Source organism: Harmonia axyridis, chromosome 4 (genome assembly GCF_914767665.1).
Source record: "Harmonia axyridis chromosome 4, icHarAxyr1.1, whole genome shotgun sequence".
NCBI lineage: Eukaryota > Metazoa > Arthropoda > Insecta > Coleoptera > Coccinellidae > Harmonia > Harmonia axyridis.
Genome location: NC_059504.1, coordinates 18,007,462 through 18,031,471, shown reverse-complemented (window position 1 = coordinate 18,031,471; position 24,010 = coordinate 18,007,462). Strand labels below are relative to the sequence as shown.

Genomic DNA, 24,010 nt, shown 5'->3' with positions numbered 1-24,010 from the left:
TAAGAATATTTTTGAGCTACACCTCGTAGGTGATGGGATCGACCAAATATAATCAGAATCAGATGAATGCACGTTTGTTGTTTTGATCCTGTTGCGTTCAAATAATTTGAAGCTGGATTTGAGAAGAAGAAATCGAAGGTGAACTGGCTCTGTTCTAATAGAAACGGGATCGAAGAACAATATACAATTTTTAGATTCCAGAACGTTTCTATAATGTCTAATTTCTGATTGGAGACGTAAAAATGCATGAGATGAGATAAGTGATGTTTACGACTTCTCATACCTTGTTACTACAACTACTTTGATTTTAACGGTGTAATTAAAAATATTTTTCAATGATTTCCTGCTTTCTGTTCAAGCTTGTTTTTCGAAGCAAAAATACATAATTTCAAAAGGAGTTTATTCAGGAATCTAATGTTTATTTTTGTTCGGCAAGTTTCAATTGGAAAGATTGAAATCATATTTAGAAAGAACATACATTAATTAAACAAAAAAAAATGTTATTAAATGCCCAAAAAAAGTCCTGAAACCTTGAATAATTGAAAACAAACTGATGGAAGTGATGAACTTATGATGACGTCGATTTAAAATTAACACCTGAGTCACTTATAACATTTTCGTTCCTTTGGGTATAGTGTTTTGCAGCAAATTTCGACATTCTCAACGATAAAATATTTTAGCTATTTTGAGAATTTGAACAGATTCATTTTCCTACAGAATGAAGTTGTAAAGGGTGTTTTTTTAGAGCTATAGAACTTTAAATTGCAATAAAACAGCGATGGATTATTCGATTGACATGAATTTTATTTATCCGCAAGATAATCTTGATTAATGATTTCTGGCATATGACCGCCACGGCTGGTTCGGATGGTTCGGACCAATGACTTTACATAGCCCCACAGAAATTAGTCTAGCGGTGTTAAATCACAAGATCTTGGAGGCCAATTCAAAGGTCCAAAACGTGAAATTAGGCGGTCACCAAACGTGTCTTTCAATAAATCGATTGTGGCACGAGCTGTGTGACATGTTGCGCCGTCTTGTTGGAACCACAGCTCCTGGACATCATGGTTGTTCAATTCAGGAATGAAAAAGTTAGTAATCATGGCTCTATACCGATCACCATTCACTGTAACGTTCTGGCCATCATCGTTTTGAAGAAGTACGGACCAATGATTCCACCAGCCCATAAAGCGCACTCAACAGTCAGTTTTTCTGGATGTAACGGTGTTTCGACATACACTTGAGGATTAGCTTCACTCCAAATGCGGCAGTTTTGTTTGTTGACGTAGCCATTCAACCAGAAGTGGGCTTCATCGCTAAACAAAATAAAATGGACGTAGTGCGCGATACTTGTTCCGCACAGAACCATTATTTTCGAAATAAAATTGCACTATTTGCAAGCGTTGTTCAGGCGTGAGTCTATTCATGATGAATTGCCAAACCAAACTGAGAATAAATCACTTGACAGCTGTCAAATCGGTCGCTATCTTGAACAGTAATGCCAACTTAAAGTTATATACCTCGAAAAAAAACACCCGTTAGTAACCAAAGAATATTTATGAGAAATAAACTAATCGTTTGTAATCAATTTACCGAAATATCTAGTAACTTTTAGTTTCTGAATATTACAACATCGTTGTCGAAACGATTTGTTCACCTTTTATAAAGATTTTGTGGGATTGAGATAATGAAACGTTTTCCAATATAAGAGGTTTCAGTTTGAATAGTCGCTACCTGGGCAGCTGTCACTTTTGAACAATCATCTTTTGACATTTGACAAATAATATTACGCCATTGCTTAAATAAAACAACACACGCTTCAACAACGCATTGAAATTGTTAAAATTCACCTGGCAGAGCTAGAGCAATTTGGGTGAAAAAATTCTAGTTTTTCGGAGAAGTTAGTTATGGAAAAATTTATTTAAGCCGTTGCGAGAAGTTAGTGATGTGAAAAATCGAAACCGTGTGCGTCACTCAAAACCATCTGAGAATAATGATGCCGTAGACTGTATTGTTGACGAAAACTCAGGATTGTCGGTTCCTTGTCGATCTTGGGAATTAAGCATAACAACGTATTTTGCATGAAGACTTAGGTCTTTACGTTAATTATCAACAATTGGCCACCGAGATCTTGTGATTCAACTGTTTTAGATTTTCTTTTTAAGGAGCCACGTGATAGAGGCCAGCTCTGTCATCGAGTTCTTTTAGTTTGTTGAAAAACTTTCTCTTATACAAAATACATAACATAACATAAATATATACAAAATCTAGAATCAATTGGTTCAATTCTGGTTATTGAATACAGAAGCCAATGAAATATTATTACATAATAATGAGTTTATTACCTACATCAAAAGAAAACGTATGAATTTATAATAAAAAAACCAGTGAGTTCGCATATGACAACAGTTACGCCATGTTGCCTAAAATTGTATTTTGGCGATTTAACCCAATTTAACTTTTTTGAATGACATATTTTTTAGAAATATTTATGCTATCTGAAAATTCTCTCTTCTCACGTGCTCAATAAATATAATTGAATACTTTGAAAGGATTTGAGAAATCCCATTACGGCTAGATCAAAAAACTACCGAGTTATTCATAATTTTAGTTCCATAAATAAATCGAAGATACAAAAACAACTACTCCTGATGAAAATCTACAGATCTTAAGAAATATTCAACCGATTTATTCAAGGAGATGGATAATTAGTCACTCTTTTCAACTTCTGTTTAACAGCCTCTTCATCTTGAATGAATCCCCACTCATTTGAATCTGCGCTACTATTCTTTGGGTCATTATCACTTACCTTTCTAAACTTGAGGATCGTATCACAACAAATCTAGGCACGAGCCTAGTAAGACGTTTACTACCTCGACAGTGAATTTATTTATTTGTTGTAGTCATCGCGTTTTGAATAAAAATTCAATTATGCCATCTTTATTATTTGTTTTTTGTTTTTGTTCAATAGTGGCAATCAATTGTCAGGATAATCCTCAAGTGAAAATATCAGATGGGAAGTTGGAGGGTAAAGTTCTGAAGTCTAAGGAAGGCAGGGATTTTTTTGCTTTTCAAGGGATACCGTATGCTGAGCCACCCTTAGGTGAATTGAGGTTTAAGGTATGTGAATAATTTTTTGGTATAAAATGAAAAAAACTTTACTTTTCATTCAGAATTCTTCCACAGTGGAGAAATACATTCATACCAGCGATTTTCAATATTAAAAATCAAGGAATAAAATTAATACAATATAAATATAATTATGAAGTTGAAAATATGTATTGCTATATATTCGATAACTTATTTTCTTTCTTCAACGATTTCAAAGTCTGATTATTGTTAATAAAAAAAATTATGAACCGAAAGCATATTTTTTGGGTGATATTGCTGTTGTTCAAGGATTGGATTGCTTTTTCTAGATTTTTTGAAATTTATTATAATATATTATAATAAGTTATTTGTAGTTAGGGTCTTTTGATCAATTCTCATTTTATTCAGAACAATCAAATGCTTTGCCATTCATATTTACTCAGTGAATATAAAACCATATAACCCCTCACCACAAGTCCAAGCTATTTCAATCTTTTCATCACTTTAAATTTCGTCTATCCACAAAGAATATTCCTACTTGTTATGGAGTATGTTTATCTTCGGATTGTTTTGTGACCTTGAATCTATGGAGGAGAGTAGAGGTTGAAATCGAATGAGAATTTTTGTGGGCACCAACTTGTTTGTTAGAAGTAACAACAAAATAATATATTATATATTTCAAAGTTTAGAATCTAGCCACTATTTCGGCTGAAATCTACAACCTTGGAATATCATTACAGATTCGAGTTTTCAGATGTAACTTCTACTATGCTTTGGGAAGGCTAATCTACATTTTCTAACGGTCTTTTATACAGATCGAACTTGAGACATTCACACTGATCCATAAAACATTTTTCGTTTTAACAAGAGCTGAATATTAAAAGCAAGTTGCATAATTCTATCTAGATATTATTGAAGACATTACAAGTTTTAAACCTAGTTGAACATATTTATAATAAATAACAAGTAGAAATGGAAAAAGAGAATTTTTGATGACGGTCGTTAATTTTTTTTTTTTGAGATTGCTAATGGGAATTTATCTTCAAACCAAAATTAAGTATTTCTAATGAATACTTTCTAATGAATATCGTTGAGAGGTCACATTTCAAATATTTCATTCAACCCTTTTATTAAAAAAAAAAAAATTTAAAATATATATTGATATTTAAAATTTCAAGCGTTTCGTTGCCATTGCACGATATGGCAACATCGGAAATAGATTATATGGATGAAAAAAGTAAACAAACTTATACGTTGATAGGGTAAATAAATATAGGTCAACTTTGATCAGGTTAGAATAGTATAAAAAAAAAGAAACATATTTCATATAATATGTCTTATCCTATTTTGCATTGGATTGGTTGTACAAAATTTCATACAATACGCTGTTGTCATTTTGTGCAGCAGAAGCGAATTAGGCTAGAAAACTGAATTTCAATAGTTTCGACAGATAATTCGAAAAAATCCTGAATGAAACCTATAATTGAGTTTGAATTTGCATTAGTTGTAATAACCCAAATTGAGGAGCATTCCCCATTGGTTTGGGTTGAGTTCTGAGTTTGAGATTTTTATGTAGTTACCATCAAGCGTCAAGTTGAATTTGTGGTTCATTAAAAAACCATCCATTCATGACAATAAACAGCTGGGAAATATTTTTCATATGTATGCAAATCCTTATTAATTACATACCTCACAATCAAGTTTTTCATCCGTTCAAGTTCAACAGTGTCATGACAAATAGAGGAAACAGTGGTATTTTGTAAATCCCCAGATATCTGTTGTGAATGAGCAATTTAAACTCATACATATTCATGTTAAGACATCGAAACATTGAATGTTACGTATCAAAATAGTTACAGCTAATTCTTCATTATTGTTTATCATTTCATTTTCATATCACAGAATAGTAGGTAAGTCAAATATGAAAATTAAAAATGAAAAATCTTAAAAATAACACCTGAAATTTGAAACCATGTCTATTAAAATCCAGAATGGTTATTATTGATTGAAAAAGTGACGGTGTCAAGAGAATTTGAATAAAATATTTCGGAATAATATAACTTTTTTCTTTATACACCTATGCTATAATAATATAGGTACTTTATATGCCCATAATCGGTTTCATAATGAGATTCATTATGATACAGATTTTCCATAATGATACAGAATTTTGATCAGAGGAACCCATAATTTTTCAATCAAGCAGCAGTGCATTTGGCTTTTCTCCTAGATTTATATCTAATTGTTTTATTTGTCCAAATATGTAGGCACTAAATTTCCCTATAACAAAACAAAACATCGATAATTAATTATAAAATGCCGGATATCAGCCATATATTAGCTGTACAACTTTGCTTCCGCCGTTTCGCAATATGTGGCTGTAACGATAAGTGGTAGTCGAAATAAATAGCTCGTAGATGTCGTACAATAAGCTTAGATATTTGCCATCGAAATATTAGTCGATTTGTGCCAGCATCATACAATCATTCTCGATTAAATATGTCAGCAAACGTGCCAAATTTGCGGGAAGTTTTAATTGTTTGCTTTGATATGAAGAAATCTGCGGCTGATGTTCATCGAATGCTCTCAAATACCTATGGTGAGGCCGGTATTAGCGAAAGAAGGTGCCGAGAGTGGTTTCAACCCTCAAGGCTTCAAGAACGACGATTTTGACGTCGAAGATCTGCATGGCGATGGAAGAGAGAAGGTTTTCGAAGATTCAGAATTGAAGGCATAACTTGATTAAAACTCGTGTCACAGGCAACAAGAATTGGCAGGATCATTGCCAGCAAGCATTCAGAAACAAGGTCATTATGTGCCGTACGAGTTGAAGCCGAGATGTGTTGAACGGCGTTTGTTTGCTTGTGAACAGCTGCTTGCAAGGCAAAGACGGGAGGGATTTCTGCATCGCATTGAGACTGGAGAGGAAAAATGGGTTCATTACGATAATCCCAAGCGCAGAAATTCATGGGGATATCCCGGCTATGCTTCCACTTCGACGGCCAAACCGAATATTCACGGTTACAACAAGATCATGCTCAGTATTTAGTGGGACCATCTCAGCGTAGTGTATTATGAGTAGTCAAAACCGACTGAAACAATCACAGGCGATTGTTATCGAACGCAATCAATGCGTTTGAGCCGAGCATTGAAGGACAAACGGGCGCAATACAACGAGAGACATGATAAAGTGATTTTACAGCATGACAATGCTCGACGCCATGTTGCGGAAGTGGTCAAGACATACTTGGAAATGTTGAAATGGAAAGTCCTACTCCACCCGCCGTATTCTCCAGACGTTGCTCCCTCGGACTATCTTTCTATCAATGGCACACGGCCTGGCTGACCAGCACTTATGACACGGAAATAATACGCCAATGTATATAAATAATTGACGAGTATATGCATAAGTTTTATGTGCCTTACATACAATAAAGTATATTATTATTGAAAAGTCAGAGGAGTGTTGGTTACATGTATCACTCCTGAAGAAGCCAATGCTGACGTATAAAGTCGAATTTTTGAGAAAAAACGTATTTAACTGGTTAGGCCTAGGATTTATTGTGTGAAGTGTGAACCAGAGAAATAATTCACTGATGAACATTTTTTTTTCTTTCAGTCTCCTCGACCAAACGAACCATGGGATGGAGTTCTAGACGCAACACAGCCTCATGCAGTATGTCCTCAAAGAGATTCCTACAGGCGGGTTGACCTAGTTGAGGGTGATGAAGACTGTTTGTACCTGAATGTTTATACTCCAAAAGTGAGTGCAATAATGAAATAATTTGTGGATCGAACCGGGATAGAAATTTTCTTAAGGGAAAGAAAACAAAATTAAAATTAGTTAATTTTCATCCATTTGCAAATGTTTGACACATTCTCCAAAACTAGAAAATGTCTTTCCTGGCCTGTGGCTCAAACCAACCACACGTTATGAGCTTCTGATAGGTCTCACAGGGGCCTAAGAAAGTTAAAAACAACATATTCTAAAGAATATTGAGTAAAACTTTCCTTCTAGTTACCCTCCAAAGGCGATAAACCATTACCTGTCATGGTGTTCTTCCATGGAGGTGGCTTCCATTGTGGTGCAGGAAACTCATATTGGTATGGACCAGAATATCTGCTCGATAGGGATGTCGTTTTGGTTGTTACAAATTATAGACTAGGTGAGTTTTATTAAAATTAGAACTTTCAAGCTTTTTCGCTGAACGGCACTTAAGAATTTGCTTCCTAGGATAAGTAAATCTATTAGAAGAAAGGTTTTGTACGGGTTAAGCAGTATAGGATGTCAGTAATAAGATATTAGCAGTATTGCACCAAGTACGAATATATTCAACTCAATGATAAAAAGTGTAAAAACGTTTTATCATAAATAAAAATGTCAGCGTCTAAACATTGATGACAGCATTGTTGTCGAAACTGCCTTAAAAGCAATTGAAAATGTATACGAAAGAAGTGTGTTGAGTTATTAAATCTTTCAAGTTTATTGTCTAGTCTTAAGAGCTCCAAATATTTCATATTATTACCTATTATTAGGTGATTACCTATCATAAAGGTGAAAATTTACATTTATAATATCAAATTTCAGTGGCGAATTATTGATATATACTGGTTGCTTCGAATTTCTATATATATCTCGTTCTGCTTTTTCTGAACGTTAGTCAATCTTCGAGGAAAACTTCAATTATAATTTTTTTATTTCAAATAATTATTCTAACTGCATATTGTACCTCGTCAATTGAAAAATTCTTGTGAGTCAGTTGTAATGATAAGAAAACATTTCGCTGTTAATGGTTTTCTTGGTTATCATTCATGAAATCAAGTAACTTGATGGAATTCATCAATGGTGTAGCATAAAATAACTAACTGCGACGAAATGAAGTGGTTACGATTCAATGTTACTATCCAATAAAATTTTAAATGAAATGCAACGGATATTTCATTAGAGTATAATTATTGACATTGAAAAGTTGCCATGATGGAACTGATTATATGACCCTTTTATAGATCTCAAGGCGAGGAGAAACTCTCATGCTGAAAAATATAGTTATCGAATTAGTCCGGCCCCTTTGTGAGTTACGCCTATGGAGAAAATAAAGCGTCTGCTCAACGGTCGATCGGAGATGTGGTCGACGCGTTTCGAATCTCATGAATCCCCTTCTTTCCCTTTATGCAGAGCGCAGTGTTGCCGTACTCTAGAAAGCAATATCGCTAGAAATTATTGCCTAAAATTGATGAAATCCAATACCGTTTTTTAAAATTTTATCATTCATACGATAACAAAGTAGAGAAGTGAAAAAAATACTATTACTAATAAAAACACAAAATACATTATTCTTCTCAATATTAGAAGGAATATGACTAAAACCCAAAAATAAATAGGTATTTCGAATGACATACTGATAACACTGAAAATAAGAATAATAGAACACTACAAAAAATCAAGCATTTTCTTCAATATTCAAATGACAAATGATCTAAAAATATGAGAAATAAAGCTTTGCCGGAGCTATTTGTTTTACTAGGCAGCAAAGTAGTAGATTGACTGCAACGGCTGATAGGAATTCAGCTAAGGCAGTCAATCTATTTTGCTGCCGAGTTAAACATATAATTCTTTCTTCGATTGTTCATAATGATATATGTAGGATATTGTAATTGCAAATTATTTCAATTCCCACATTCTTCTTATTTTTCCTGTAGTGATAAATTAAAACGAAATTTGATAGAAATCGCAATTGTTGGAATGGCAGGTTGCTATGGAAATGTATATGTTCATAATAATTACAGTTTGATAACTTATGAAATAGCTGACGTTTTTTGGAAAATATCGGATATATTTATATTATGGATAGTGATAGCGATTTACAAATACTTACTCCTCCGGAAATAAGTAAGGTGGCAAAGGTTATTGATTGTCAGAAGATATTGAATGTTTTATTCGCATTAAGAATAATCACTTTGCTGCCCAGGCTGTCAATCGGAGAAAAACTTAATTTCTTCTTTATTTGTATAGTATATCCAAAGTCACTCGGAGGAAGCCAGAATATTTCGATTATCAAAAGGTTGTTCAAGTTTTTAGAAATTCTTTTGGGGCCAGTGGATTTATTGCCTGACAATAGTTAAGAGCATCGTTAATTACGTTCTGAACTCTTGATCAGAACCATAGAAGAATATCGAAAAAAATTACCCAATATTTCCACAACCACGAAACCGAGATGAGATTTTAGCCCTTAGCACAGCCAACTACTGCGGCATTTTTAATCAATGTTTTTCGGTTAGAGATTTTGTATATTGTTCAGAACAATTCCAAAACTCGGTAGATCTACCGAAAAATGAGTAAGTCCGGCAACCTTGGCAAAGGGAGCATGCGATCTAGTTGGGTTGTTTGGGAACGCACGTTCGGTTTTCTCTCGTTTCACGTGGTCGAAGTGAAGTCAGAGAAGTCGTGTGGTTCGTACGTCACCTGCGTCTCGTCTCTCGGGTCTAATGATAAATACAGGTTATGGTCAAGTGAGCACGGTAAGTTAGCCATACAGAGTTTTATGGAATGCCTTATTTCCCTCGGAAACAGATCGCATGATCTTTACAGATTTTAATGTGTAAGATTCTTATGATAGGGCCGATACCCATTATTATGGTGGTATTTACATTGTTGTCAGATATTTTCTTTTTCCGGTATAATGAAGAAGTTTGTTATTCAAATGGAACACTTTGTTCTTTTTTGCCTTTTGAAATCTTTATATATTTTGAATATTTTTCATGTGAATTCTCCTATACCTAAATGCTATAATTTCGGAGTTTTAGCTACATTTATATTACTTTTACAGAAGTTAAAATAAGTAATACATTGCGATGGCTATGATTGAATAAACTGTAAATTAGAATAATCTTCAAATATTAGTGTGAGTAGTCGAAAAATTATGTTTTTCAAATAACATTCAGTGAACGCGATTACATCAGATGTTCAAAATATTGTTCGTTTCTTCAATACAACAGATAATGGAAATTATTATCAGGTGTGTGAATAAGTCTTTCCCGTTTTTTGTAAGAGATGGCGCCACCAATACTGTGCGAGTATTTAATGGTTACATATGTCATAATCAAAGCTTATTCATCTGTCAACAATTCCACACTAACACATTAGTTGAAATTTTTTCGCATCATAAATTTTTGAAATCGTGAAAATGTCGAAATTTGAGCCGAGTCGACGTCATTTGCGGGAAGTTTCACTTTATTGGTTCAATTTGAAGAAATCTGCTGCCGAGGCGCATCGGTTGCTTCAGGAAGCTTATGGAGAAGGTTGTGTCGATGATTCAAGTGTTCGCGGATGGTTTCGACGCTTCAAAAGTGGCGATTTCGACGTGGAAGACAAGGAGCGTTCCGGGCGGCCGCAAATCTTTGAAGATCAAGAATTGGCGACTTTGCTTGATGAAGATTCGTGTCAAACGCAAGAAGAACTTGCTGAAGCATTGGGAGTTGACCGAGCAACCATTTCCAAGCGTTTGAAAGCCATGGGAATGATCCAAAAGCAAGGAAATTGGGTGCCGTACGAACTGAAGCTGAGAGACGTCGAACGGCGTTTTTTCACTTGCGAACAGCTGCTTCAGCGACATAAAAGAAAGGGTTTTCTGCATCGTATCGTTACTGGCGATGAAAAGTGGATCCGTTACGATAATCAGAAGCGAAGAAAATCATGGGGACTACCCGGCCATGCATCATCATCGACGGCCAAGCCAAATATTCATGGCGCCAAGCTCATGCTCTGTATATGGTGGGACCAGCTAGGTGTGGTTTACTATGAGCTTCTGAAACCGAATGAAAGGATTACAGGCGAGGTCTATCGACGACAATTGATGCGTTTGAGCCGCGCACTGCGAGAAAAACGGCCACAATACTCCGACAGGCACGACAAAGTTATTTTGCAACATGACAATGCTCGCCCACATGTTGCACAGCCGGTGAAAACATACTTAGAAACGCTCAAATGGGAAGTCCTACCCCACCCGCCGAATAGTCCAGACATTGCTCCGTCTGATTACCGTCTCTTCAGATCGATGACGCATGGCCTGGCTGACCAGCACTTCCATTCCTACGAGGAAGCCAAGAAATGGGTGGATGACTGGATAGAGGCCAAACCGGTCGAATTTTTTCGCAACGGGATTCGTATGTTGCCAGAAAGATGGGGAAAAGTTGTAGCTAGCGATGGCCAATACTTTCAATAATTCATTTGTAACCATTTTTTCACAATAAAGGCTCAAAATTTGAAAAAAAACGGGAAAGACTTATTCACACACCTTATAAATTCTGCAATACTAATTAATTGAAACGTCAAAGTGGTTATTGTTAAAGCCATCTGCAGATATAATTTTAACTTTGGCGAAGATCATGTAAATGTAGATATGATTCCGAAATTTAGGTATAGGTCCACTACATGAAAAATATTCAGTAATTCTTAAGGAATTCAAAAGGCAAAAAACTTATGGGGTGATCTATTCGAAATGAGAAAAATCATTATTATTCCGGAAAAAGGAGAGATCTGACGACAATGTAAATACTACATAATATCGGCCATATGATAAGAACCTTGCACACCAAAATCTATAAAAATTGTGCTATCCGTTTCCGAGAGATGATTGAGGCGTTACCTTAAATCTCACTTTGTTTGAAAAATTGATAATTCAACCCAAGTTTTCTTAGATCTGTTTGTTCATGGATTGATTTTCATTGATAAAAATGTATAACTCATTCTGTTAGCAATTAGGTACCTATGAGTTATGACCAGTTGTTGCAGTGTTTTAGGTTGTATATCAAACTATAGCTCTGACATCAGAAGTGGCTCAAAAATTTGCAGTTTATTGAGTCTTCCTCGTGATGAAAAATTTAGAAAACCTAATCTTACCTAATTATCAATATAAAACATGCTAAAAATCTGGGTATTTGTCTTAAACATTTACCAGAAGATGATAAAATTCGAAATGCTCATCCAATTATCATCCTAATATTGTATTTTATCGTCATATTCTGATTATTTAAAAAAATTTCTCGTTCTTACACATTTTTATGTAACGAACTGGTACTGTGCAAAAGCGTAAATGCAAGTGATCGCGTGACTCTGGTCAAGCTCAAGTTTCGCTCTAGTCCTAACCTGTATTTATCATTAGCCCCATTTTCAATTCATGGAGGTAAGTTTGCTTAGTTTTAAATAAAATAAGATGTAGTAAAAAGAAATCCAACATGGCTTTACTAACCATAGTAAAAATAATCAGATTTAGGTCGAATAAACGCCGTTTTTTTCGATAACTTGTTGCCATTTTGAAAGTAATATCATTATGCCCCTCTCATAGAAGCCCTCGTCTCTATTGGCAAATAATTGAGACAGTCGATGTTCACAAGCCTCTGTTGAAGAGAGTTTTGCACCAGCAAAATTGTTCGCCATGGACAGGAACAGGTGGTAATCACTTGGTGCCAGGTTCGGACTATATGGTGGATACATTAGAACCTCCCAACCAAGCTCCCATAGCCTCTGGCTAGTCACTATCGATATGTGTTGTCCTGATGGAATACAATTCCTCTCCTATTGGTCGATGCTGGCAGGTTCAAGGCGATTGCTTCCTTCAGCTGGTCCAATTGTTGACAGTACAGTTCCAAATTAACAGTTGTAGGGGAGCAGTTCATAGTAGATAATTCCCTGCCAATATTACCAAACTACACTTTTCATCACAACCCGTTTTAAAAATGGGTCGATTTTGTTGCGGTTCAGCAGCGATTCGAAGATGGAAATTCGGTCTATGAAGTTTTTTTTGCGTTTACTCGTGGGGTACCCATACATCGAGCAAATAGTTTTAAACGGTTTTTGTGCAATTTTCAGCTTTTGGAAAAGAGAAACAGTGCTCACATCAGACTCGACTATGTCCATGATTTTATTGAAATTTTCGACAATTGGCCTCCCAATGCGTGGTGCATCTTTGACATCGAGGTTACCGGAACCGGAACGGAATCGACGAAACCAAAATTGCCCGTGATTGGTTGTTACTGTATCAGGACCATGAACTATTCAAATTTTCAGCTGCCTGGCTTGCATTTTCGCCTTTATCGAAGAAGAACAGTAAAATATAGCGTATTTTCTCTTTGCTAGTGTCCATCTTAGGAGCGCGCTCAAACTAAACTGATTCAACTAATCACAAAACTGTCAAAAAAGTTTTCGTAGTAGAAAATCTGATCTTTCTAACGTCATCTAGTGGATCTCGATGGGAATTATACAAAGGCCATCTATTGGAAAAATAATGGATTTCTTTTTACTACACCTAATATTTTATTTGAATAGTTTTTTTATTTATTATTTTTAAGTAGGTATTTGGAAGGTCTGAGATAATTTTGTTTATTGGACAGATGTTTACCGATATTCGTTCGTGAAAATTTATCTATTTCACCAACGTTCAATGATCGAGATTGGATTGTAGTGAAATGTAAGGTGGGCGTTGCCACATTTCTAAATTAGTCCTTAGCTACAATTTTCGCATAATTTCTTGGCTATTGTTTTATAGTTGATGAATTATGTTTTATCACTAAACGTCAGCTTTATTGATGTTGGAATTTGATTTTATAGAGTTCACTGTTCCCTCCGGCCGTGGGCCTAAGTGGTAAAAGGAAAAGCTTTCCTACTGTTTCATTAAATAAGGCCCAGTTTCACCAAACAGCACTTGATCCCAGATTGATTAAACTCCGCTTGTTACTAAAGCAGGCTTAACAGTGTTTTCTGTTTCACCATGCATCAACCCGTCCGAAGATGATCGCGATTAACCAAATCGCGATTAAATAGTCAAACCATTTGACAACGTTGTGAACAAAAAGTTATATAGTGTTCTGTATCGTATTAGCAGTGATGACCACCATTGGCGCTAGGTGTCAGGTGTCATTCATTCATAACTCATAACATTTCAAAACATTTGTCATCTTGTAAACAAAAAACAAAGTTAATTTTTGCTGAAAATGTCGAGTGATGTGCTTCGAAATGTCGGAAACTTGCAGAAGTTAAAAAGAAATTATCCCATTTCACAAAACCACACATTCTGGAAAAAAAACTTTATAAGTAATTTTATTAACTTATTTATTTTTATTGACAAGTTTAACTGCTTCTTAAATAATATTTCAATCAAACATATCAATAAATTATTCTTTGCAACAAATTTCATAAAACACAAAAACAAAGTTTACGTGTATTTTAAATGGGAAATATTGAGCCTATACATATAGTCATATTTTGATAAAATTTACCCAAAAATTAGAAATTTCTGGAAAAATAATAACATAGACAAGAGTTCCATACTGATAAATAATTATTAATCTCAACTTGAAAGGTTATAATCCTCCAAAAATGGCCGATTAGCGCTAAATCGCGATTGGTCGATTTAATGGCGCTTTGGAGTGTGGTGAAACGCTACATTACATTAATCGTGATCTGAGGCCTCACTTAAGAGCTAAGTCAAGGTTAAAGCATTTGGTGAAACTGGGCCTAAGATCGTAACATCAAATATTTCAATATACATTTGTATATATCCTAAATCTTATCTTCAGCTCAGATCTTTCAGGTATGTACATAATGGGTTTTCAATTACTTTCCTCTTTGTTAGGACATTCAATTTGCAGCCCTTCAATTTGAAATTTGTGGGCGAAGTAGAAAAACATCCCGAATTATACGATTATACACTCCAGGCATATTCAAGTAGGGAAGCCTCCACAAAGGCTTGGGAAATTATAGCAAAAGAAGTACACTTGCCAGGTAAAGTATTCACTTATTATTATTTTATCACATCTGCAACATAACTTCGATATCAGCTCTGGAAATGAAGTCAATCAACCATTCAATTTTTTTGTTAAAGTGAATGAATGCAAGGAGAAATGGAGAAACCTAAGGAGTACATTTGTGAAAAATTTTAAGGCCAAAGAGAAGAGGAAAAAGAAAAAGCCGTACTACCTCATGGAGGCAATGAAGTTCACTGTACCCTTCATGCAAAACGCCCGAAAGCCCAGAATTAGTTCACCTCAATCCCAAATAATGCCTTCCACCTCTTCCTCAATGGAAGATAGTGGGGAGATGCCAAATCCAGAAGAGGTACACCTAGACATTAAGGAAGAAATACTGGAAGATAACAGCTCAAATTCACCACCTACGAGATCTCCATCCACAATGTCAACGCTATCGTCAATTCAGGGCGATAGAGTTGGGACGCCACAGCCGATGGATGATGGCCATGATCAGTCGGAACCAAAAAGACTCGATGGTAGCGAAGTCATTGTAGCCTATTTTACAGCAAAATTAAACAAACTCAAACAGAAAAAATCAGAGGTCATTATAAGAGAGGAAGGGATTAAAAATTTTCTAATGAGTCTAGTTCCCGATCTCGTTCAATTGAATGATTTTCAGCTGAGGAGTTTCAAGAGGAAAGCTTTACTGTCCATAGACGAGGTCGTGTGTAGTGATTCTACAGAAAATATGATCTTCAATCACAGCGTGGTGCAAGGGACTGAATATTTACCAAACAACAAATTGAATCAGCCATCTCCTCAATGAACATGGCTATTTGTTTTTCACTTCTTTTTAAATACTTTGTTTATTTTCTGGATATATTGTCGATAGGTTGTGAAATTAAAATTTTGGATTATTTTTTCAATAAAAAGTTTACCTGCATGTATTTCGCAATGATACATACCCTTCTATTTCTATCTATGTATGAGTATAATAGTCCTTTACAATCACTTGATCTGCGTTCAGTCTGCACAGAATGACAGAAATATATTGAATCTATAATGTTTCTCTCCAAAATTGCAGCGAAACTTCGAATTAATTCATTAGCGTTTCATTACGTTAACCAAGTGATTTGGGTTATACATACTATACAGGATGATTCGAAATTCATTATAAAGATATCAGGGGCGCATTTTTCACGAAGCGTTCGCGGACACATGTTAATGGAAAAAAAGTCTTATTTTGACCTGAAAAAATACACTTTTAAAATATTGATACTGTATTTTGAATCACTCTAGATGAATATCCTAATAAAAACTTACATTTTAACGCGATTACATTATATTTCAATTTTGATGCTATCTACTCATTTGTGTCAGATATCAAACTGATGCATGAAGAGGACTCCATGAATATCTAAGCTCAATAATTGCGATGTGGCATTTCATTCATTTATCGAAAAAGGCAAGATATTACCTAATTCATTACTAACGCACATAATACATTTGGTTGAAATACTTCGTTTTGACGTTTTGAAAACTTTCGACCTGAACAATTTGAAAAATTTCTAAAAAGAAAAGGAGAAGGCAATCTGCTTCGTTACTCTGAAGGAAATGATGAAAATATTGGCTGAAAATGAAAAATTCATGTTCGGTGGATTATTACTTGAACTTTCAATTAAAAATCTGAATAGGTGACTTCATGGTTACTAAGTAGGTCTAAAGAATTGTCTACACTCTAGACCTCAGATTTCATACTGATTGAAAAAAGGAGTACTTAATGGTCTACTTCGGTAAAAATCGGCCTTCAAACACAAGTGGAAAATTTTTAAAATTAGGCATTCGATTACAAAATTCGTTTTTCGCCATTTTGTCATTCCTAAGATCAATAAGTTAGTTGAATACCAAAAAAAACTACAATGACGCTAAGATTTATATATTTGTAGGCTTTGTAGCTTTTTTATGCTTTATTTACATGGGCGTACAACTTTGCTTCCGCCGTTTTTCCGAGATTCGAGGCTTTATTGTAAAAAACTGGTTATACGTTTATTTATCATTCAAAGTATTGTCCATTGCTGGCCACTACTTTCTCTCATCTTTCGGGCAGCGTACGAATACCGCATTGAAAAAAATGGTCATCTTTTGAAGCGATCCACGAATCAATCCAATTTTTTTTTCTTCAACCTGGCCAATGATCGAAACAAATGATAGTCCTAGGGAGCAACGTCTGGAGAATACGCCGGGTGGGGGGAGACGTTTCCAAGTATATCTTGATCACTTTCGAAACATGGGGTCGAGGATTGCCATGCTGTAAAATCACTTTATCATGTTTCTGGTTGTATTGCGGCCGTCTGTCTCAATGATCGGCTCAAACGCCTTAATTGCATTCGATAACGATCGCTTGTGATTGTTTCAGTCGGTTTTAATAACTCATAATACACTACGCCGAGCTGGTACCCCCAACTACTGAGCATGACCTTGAAACCGTGAATATTCGGTTTGAACGACGACGTGGAGACATGGCCGGGATATCCCCATAATTTTCTGCGCTTGGAAGTATCGTAATGAAACTATTTTTCGTCTCCAGTGACAGTGCGATGAGAAATCCTTTGCCTTGCAAGCAGCTGTTGACAAGAAACAAACGCCGTTCAACATCTCTCGGCTTCAACTCGTGCTGCAGCCAATTTCCTTGATTCTGAATCAATCCGATGACTTTCAGGCGTTTTGAAATGACTTCTTACGTCATTCCCAATGATTCTGCCAATTCTGCTGGTCTTGGACGCCAAAATAACCGTTCCTAAAGCATTGAAACCACTCTCAGCACGTTCTTTCATTAATAGCGGTCTCACCATAGGTACTTGAGAGTATTCGATGAGCCTCAGCCGCAGATGTACTCATTCTAAAGCAGAAAATTAAAAACTCCAGCAAATGACGAGAATTTGGCTCGTAATCTGGCATGTTTAATCGAGAATAATTTAATGATGCAGACACACATCGACCAATATTTCGCTACAATTACAATGTATAATGTGAAATTAATTTTGCGCGATATAATCCCACGAAGTATTTTTCTTGATAAGTTTTGCATTCCCCACTGGGACTTGGGAGAGTCTGCAAATGGAATATAATTTTTAGATATATCATCCGTGATCCAGACAGTTTGACATTTCGAGAAACCAAGGTAATCTAATTGAATAAATGAATCCTAATCTAATTATGGAAATTTACATGTATGTTATCAATGTTTTGCATATCATGCCTACACGTTTTATTCTATATGCAAAATCCTTGCATTTCCAGGTGCCCTTGGGTTCTTGAGCACCGGAGATGAAGTGTCTCCAGGAAACTATGGTCTCAAGGATCAATCTTTGGCTTTGAAGTGGATCAAGAGGAACATCAAACACTTCAATGGCGATCCGAGCAGTGTCACCCTTTTTGGTGAATCCGCAGGAGGTGCTAGTGCTAATTACCATATGCTTTCTCCACTGAGTAAAGGTACCATAAAATATTCAATAATAAATTACAGCAGGTTTTTTTAAATAAGTTTGAGTCAGTTTTTTTCATGATATTGGTTAAGGTTAAAGAGTATACCTAGTGGGGCTTGTTAAAAAGGACAGTCGATTCGCAGATTGTCAGATCAAGATCTTCAGTCGCTAAACACAGTGAAGTGATGGAAGAATGTCGGAATGTTCTGAATTCTATCTGTTTGAAATGGGAGATCTAGCAACAGAAATCGATTTCATAAAAAATGACAAGGACGTCATTACTCGAAAGTAATTCACCCTGTATATTAGATTATTATTTTAAAAGACGGTGAATTAAAATTAAAAATCGACGTGTTCCAGGATTATTTCTCAAAAATAATAATCTAATATACAGGGTGAATTACTTTCGAGAAATGACGTCCTTTTCATTTTTTTTTAATGGAACACCCCCATTTTGTCTCAATTATCTGATTACTGTAGCTGAGCTGATTTCGAAAATGTACACATGTTGATTCCAATTGGTACAGGGTGGACAAAAATAATAAATTAAATCTAAGCAATAATTAAAACATTCACGAATACCAAAAATATTGTAGTACTGAACTGTCATTGAACACCAATAAATTACTTGACAAATAATGATATTTCATAAAAAACTAGACGACTATGTTTTTTTTAAATTGATAAGAAATAATTTCTTTCATATTCTGTCTGCTAGACCACAAGTACCAAACATGTTTGGAAACAGCTTATTTTTATTAATCTAAAACTGTAACAAACTACAGGGTGTTACATTCAAACCAATTGCCGCTAGACAATAAGTATTTTTGATAATATTGTTAATTTAACTAATGAAGGATGTTACGCGTTACTTTATAAGCATACACAAAACAATTGTATTTTTGTCCACTCTGTACCAATTGGAATCAACATGTGATACATTGTTGGAATCAGCTCAGCTAGAGTAATCGGAAAATTGAGACAAAATGGCGGTGTTCCATTTGAAAAAAAATTACGATGACGTCATTATTCGAAAGTAATTCACCCTGGATATTAGATTATTATTTTAAAATACGGTGAATTAAAATAAAAAATCGACGTGTTTCAGGATTATTTCTTAAAATGGTCTGTTTAGCTAAAAATGAATTTGTTCTATACTTTACGGACACAGTATATACACTCTGGGCCAATGGTAAAATGATGGAATCTTATTCAAAAGAATACCTTTAAACTCCTATACCGTACAAATGATTTGAATAGAATTCAAATCAAAAACCAGTTAACATTATCCATTCTCCTGATTTATATTTTCGATTATTTGAAGTAAATGCTTCTCAGTAGTCGATCGAAATTATATTGAAATGAAGGAGCATTTATTTCACAGAATTTACTTTTCTTCAGCCACTCATTTACTCCATAATCCATTTCATTTCGTCAGTCAATTTCAGCCTTATTACATCATGTGTCAAGTAACCAATGGTTTGGAAAACACCTTCTTGGTTATCTGCTCGATTATTTTCATACAAATTCCGTAGAATTAATGCCAATTAATTATTGTCTGACCTCGTTGATTATCGGTTTCACATTGTCCGATGCCCACATTGATTTGCAAGTATAAGTTGACTTACCATACTGAAACTAATAGTAAAAATTTTGCATGTGTCCTATCCCATCATTTATTGGTTTAATTAGTTGTCGCTTTGCTCAGAATGCACAATTTGTAGTCAATAACGACATAAGATGTATGAGAATTATTCATTTAGTGTCTAATTGAATCAATTAGTTGCAATCTGTAATATTCTCTTTTACTTCTTATCTTTGAAGGATTTCAGTGGAGTGGAAGATCAAATTAGAAATGCACAGCTGTCTTGCTGTTTATGAAATAATAATGAATGATAATGATAAATGACTCAATGATTTTGGGAATGCAGTTTGCTATGGGTTTGGAATTATTGGTTACATTGTTTCAATCAATTAGTCTTTCATACTTTTCAAATTTAACATTATTGCGTAATATTAGTTGGTGTTGATAACGATTATATCATATTCCAGAATAATTCAAAAAAGTCTAAGAACCCAATGATCATTGCTGATGTTGAATCAATACTCAGAGAAATCTTACGATGTTCAAGAGCATATAGCAAATATGAATAGATCTTTCTGATTATTGCATTGTGGTTATCTATCTGTGACTACAGAGAATCTAACAGAAATTTTACTCTTCAATCCAAGTTGTTGTGTCTTTTGAGTTGGAGTTCTTGCTCATGCGTGAACCAAAAGAAACGAAGCAGACAATGAATACACTTGTCAGAATGGGAGCATGGACGTTATTTACTGACTCGGAACCTTTCTGTGGAATTGACAAAAGCAACTATGAAAAAAAGCTTCCAGAAAAAAAAACCAAAAGAAAAATACCCAGAATCTTCCAGGGATGAATCACTGTAAAAAGTTCCTCAAGAACTTTAATACTGAAAGATCTAAAAACCATCTAAATCTCAATGAAAACAAGCGAATTTTCAGACTCTCTAACAAGGTAGTACTGATTCAGAAATCAACTAATCTAATGGGGATGGGTTCATCAGAGACTCTTTGAAGCTCTTTGATTACCTTGTCACAGAATGCATAGGTAATTATCTCTAAAGCCCTGAGAAGTGAGCCCTCTATTTTACAAACCGAGATACTGACTGTTTACGTATGTGCTCAGGAGTGTCTTAAAATGAACCACAAGGGGGCGCAAGTCTCCATCACCACGGACAGCCAGACCACGCTGAGATCCCTGGAATCGTACTGCCAGGGTCTCTGTTGACCTGGGAGTGCCGTAACACCATAAGTTAATTGGAAACAGGCAATGAAGTGACTCTACTATGGCTACCAGGGTACTGTGGTGTTGAAGGAAACGGAAAAGCCGATGAACTTGTGAAAAGTGCATCAATGTTAACACCTGCTGGACCTGAGCCTTTCTGTGGGCTAGGAAAATACCAATATAAGTCAGCAGTCCAGCAATGGTAGTTGAATAACTGGATAACCCACTGGACATACACTCCTGGTCTTTCTCAAGCTAAGAAATTCGTGATGATTTCACCTACCTGTGTCAGAAAGCACTTGAAGATGTCACGAGCCGAGCTTTGGGTGATGGTAGGACTTCTGGAGGGGCACTGTCGGTACAAACAGCATTTGTACCGTATGGGAAAGTCAGCAAATGAGATTTGCAGCTGGCTGGCCTAAGAACCATTCATATGGGGAAGCCGTTTCTGGATACCCGAGAGGCCAACGCTTCTTAGGAGGTTGTCAGTTTTTTCAATGCCATTGACGACCTCCTTCGGTTTCCTTGCATGCGTAGGGTACAGAACAAAATATCTACATGTTCGCAGTTCCCGGAAGGCTTACCGAGCCACGACGACCCTAGTTCAAATAATTATAAAAGGTAATAATAAAGGCAAAACAAAATTGCTAAGAATAAGATACTTGAGCTCATTAGAAATCTTGAAATGAAGGGCGAGCTGTAGATAATATTGAAAGCAGCTTTGATAGGGTGTTACAATAAACATTTAGGTCTCGGTCAAAAGTCAATCAATCAATCAAGATCCCTCAAATTCTCGTAGCTTAGGAGAGGACAAACTGTGTTCTGTATATGTTTGAATAATGTATATAACTCCCAATTCTTCACCCAATAACTACGAGTTTAATCTTCTAAAAAAATTTAATTTGATTTTGTCCTTCATCCAGGTCTCTTCAAAGGCGTTATATCTCAAAGTGGTACTTCATTCTGTGTTTGGTCTCATGCACCCGCAGGTGAGAACAAAATTAAAGCCAAAAAGCTTGGCCAACTTGTTGGATGCCCTACAACTTCAAGCAAAGAATTGGTTGAATGTCTTAGAGGTATCGATCCTATGGTTTTCGTGAAACACGATAGAGATTTTATGGTGAGTTGCCACTTTTAGTTTAGCTTTCTAATGCTTTTAGCTACATTATTTCTTGCAGGGAATGTGAGACTATAATGAACACTATTAAATTTTTAGGATTGGGACTTCGATCCAATGATTCCCTTCAAACCAGTGGTTGAGCCTCCTTCAAAAGAAGCCTTCTTGATTGATACTCCAGCAAATCTCTTCAAAGCTGGCAAATTTGCGGATGTTCCATGGATTGTGGGAGTTAACAAAGAAGATGGACTTTTACGGTCTGCAGGTGATTATTTCCTAAATGATTCTCCATTTTTAGTACCTGTATTTCATTCGTCAGACATTTACAGCTTATGTTGGTGTACCAAAGTTGTTCGAAGAATTGGATGAAGATTTCAACAACAAAACCGCTATTTCCTTGATGTACGAGCCGTTTGCAGAAAACCCCAATCTTGTTAGCGAGAAAATAAGAAAATTCTATTTTGGAGACAGGAAAAAACTGAACTTCGAGAATTCCTTCAAAGACTTGACTGACGTAAGTGAACATTACTGTGAATCTTGCCAAAACTACTCGACATTACTTTGACTTATTTCATCATGCAGTTATTTGCGTTAACTATCCCTCTGACGTAAAATTGCACTCCCTGTATGGTTGTGCTAATGAGAGTTGCTTAAAATTTATAGCTTGTACGCACTAGTCAAAATGACATGACTATATTAAGAAGAAATAATAAATAAAAACATGTTATTTTTACGAACGAATACCTTATTCAAGGTTGTTTTTTAGATGTACACTGATGGTTGGTTCACAAAATGTATAGATGATGCTATCAGAATTCACTTGAAAGTATCAAAACAACCAGTTTATAATTATCTGTTTGCCCATCGAAGTGGTGCAAGTTTCAGTGAAATATTTGGAGCTCCAGGAGAAGTTCATGGTTAGTAAATATTTGGTACTTTGATGCCTCTACTTTGCATCCTTAAATGACTTTGTGATAGCATATTTCTTTGCATGATTTAGCTTAAGGGATTTCTTATGTATCTTATATATCTGTTGCCAAGACGATAGGGCTTGTCAAGTGGTTTTTACGCCTAAGGCATCGGTAGGTTTTTTTACCGACGCCTAAATAACCAGTAATAAGTAAACATCCTTACTAATTTTCATCACAACGTCCTTAAGCTAATTTCTGTTTTTGCTTAGGAGTTTGCCATGCTGATGAATTACAGTACCTGTTCCCAGTTGGTGATGGACTGTTTCCGCACAAGAAAGTAACAGATGAAGATAGAAGAGTGAGAAGACTCATGACAACTATGTGGGAGAATTTCGCAAAAACTGGGTAAACTACAATGTTATCTTGAACATACACCATTCAAAGTTTTGTTTTTTGTTATTTGAAAAATTATCTATCGATTTCACTAAAGCCACCCTTATTAAATTTAGTTCTGGTTAGAAGAAAAAATCGAAGAATGACTTAATGTAAACTTTTACAGAAATCCTACTCCAGTAACCGATGACTTGATTACAACGAAATGGACACCAATAAAATCAGAAAACCTCGAGTACTTACATATAGATGGAAACACGTTAGAGATGAAAGATGCTTTATTCAAGGAAAGAGTGAAATTTTGGCGAAGTTTACCTCTAGAACCGAAGAAAGTAGTAGTAAAAGACGAGCTCTGAAGTGAAATGAAGATATAAGAAATTGAACTAGATTTTATTTATGTCAGAAATTATTCTTGTAAAAAAATATAATATTTTAATTGTTGTTGCATAATTTCGATGGGGATATC

General features: G+C 35.3%; 1 protein-coding gene across 2 annotated transcripts; it reads left to right on the top strand.

Moving 5' to 3' along the window:
* Positions 1-2,824: 2,824 nt before the first annotated feature.
* Positions 2,825-23,985, top strand: LOC123677815 (juvenile hormone esterase-like). Of its 2 annotated transcripts, XM_045614529.1 has the most exons (10): positions 2,825-3,120; positions 6,710-6,853; positions 7,109-7,256; positions 18,136-18,330; positions 22,047-22,243; positions 22,340-22,505; positions 22,570-22,754; positions 23,007-23,157; positions 23,421-23,556; positions 23,711-23,985. In XM_045614529.1, exons 1-10 carry the CDS (start codon positions 2,932-2,934, stop codon positions 23,898-23,900), a joined length of 1,701 nt encoding a protein of 566 aa, XP_045470485.1. In that variant the 5' UTR covers positions 2,825-2,931; the 3' UTR covers positions 23,901-23,985. The 2 variants fall into 2 exon arrangements, with proteins under 2 accessions (XP_045470485.1, XP_045470486.1); XM_045614530.1 differs by lacking the exons at positions 2,825-3,120; positions 6,710-6,853; positions 7,109-7,256 and adding an exon at positions 9,408-9,609.
* Positions 23,986-24,010: the final 25 nt, after the last annotated feature.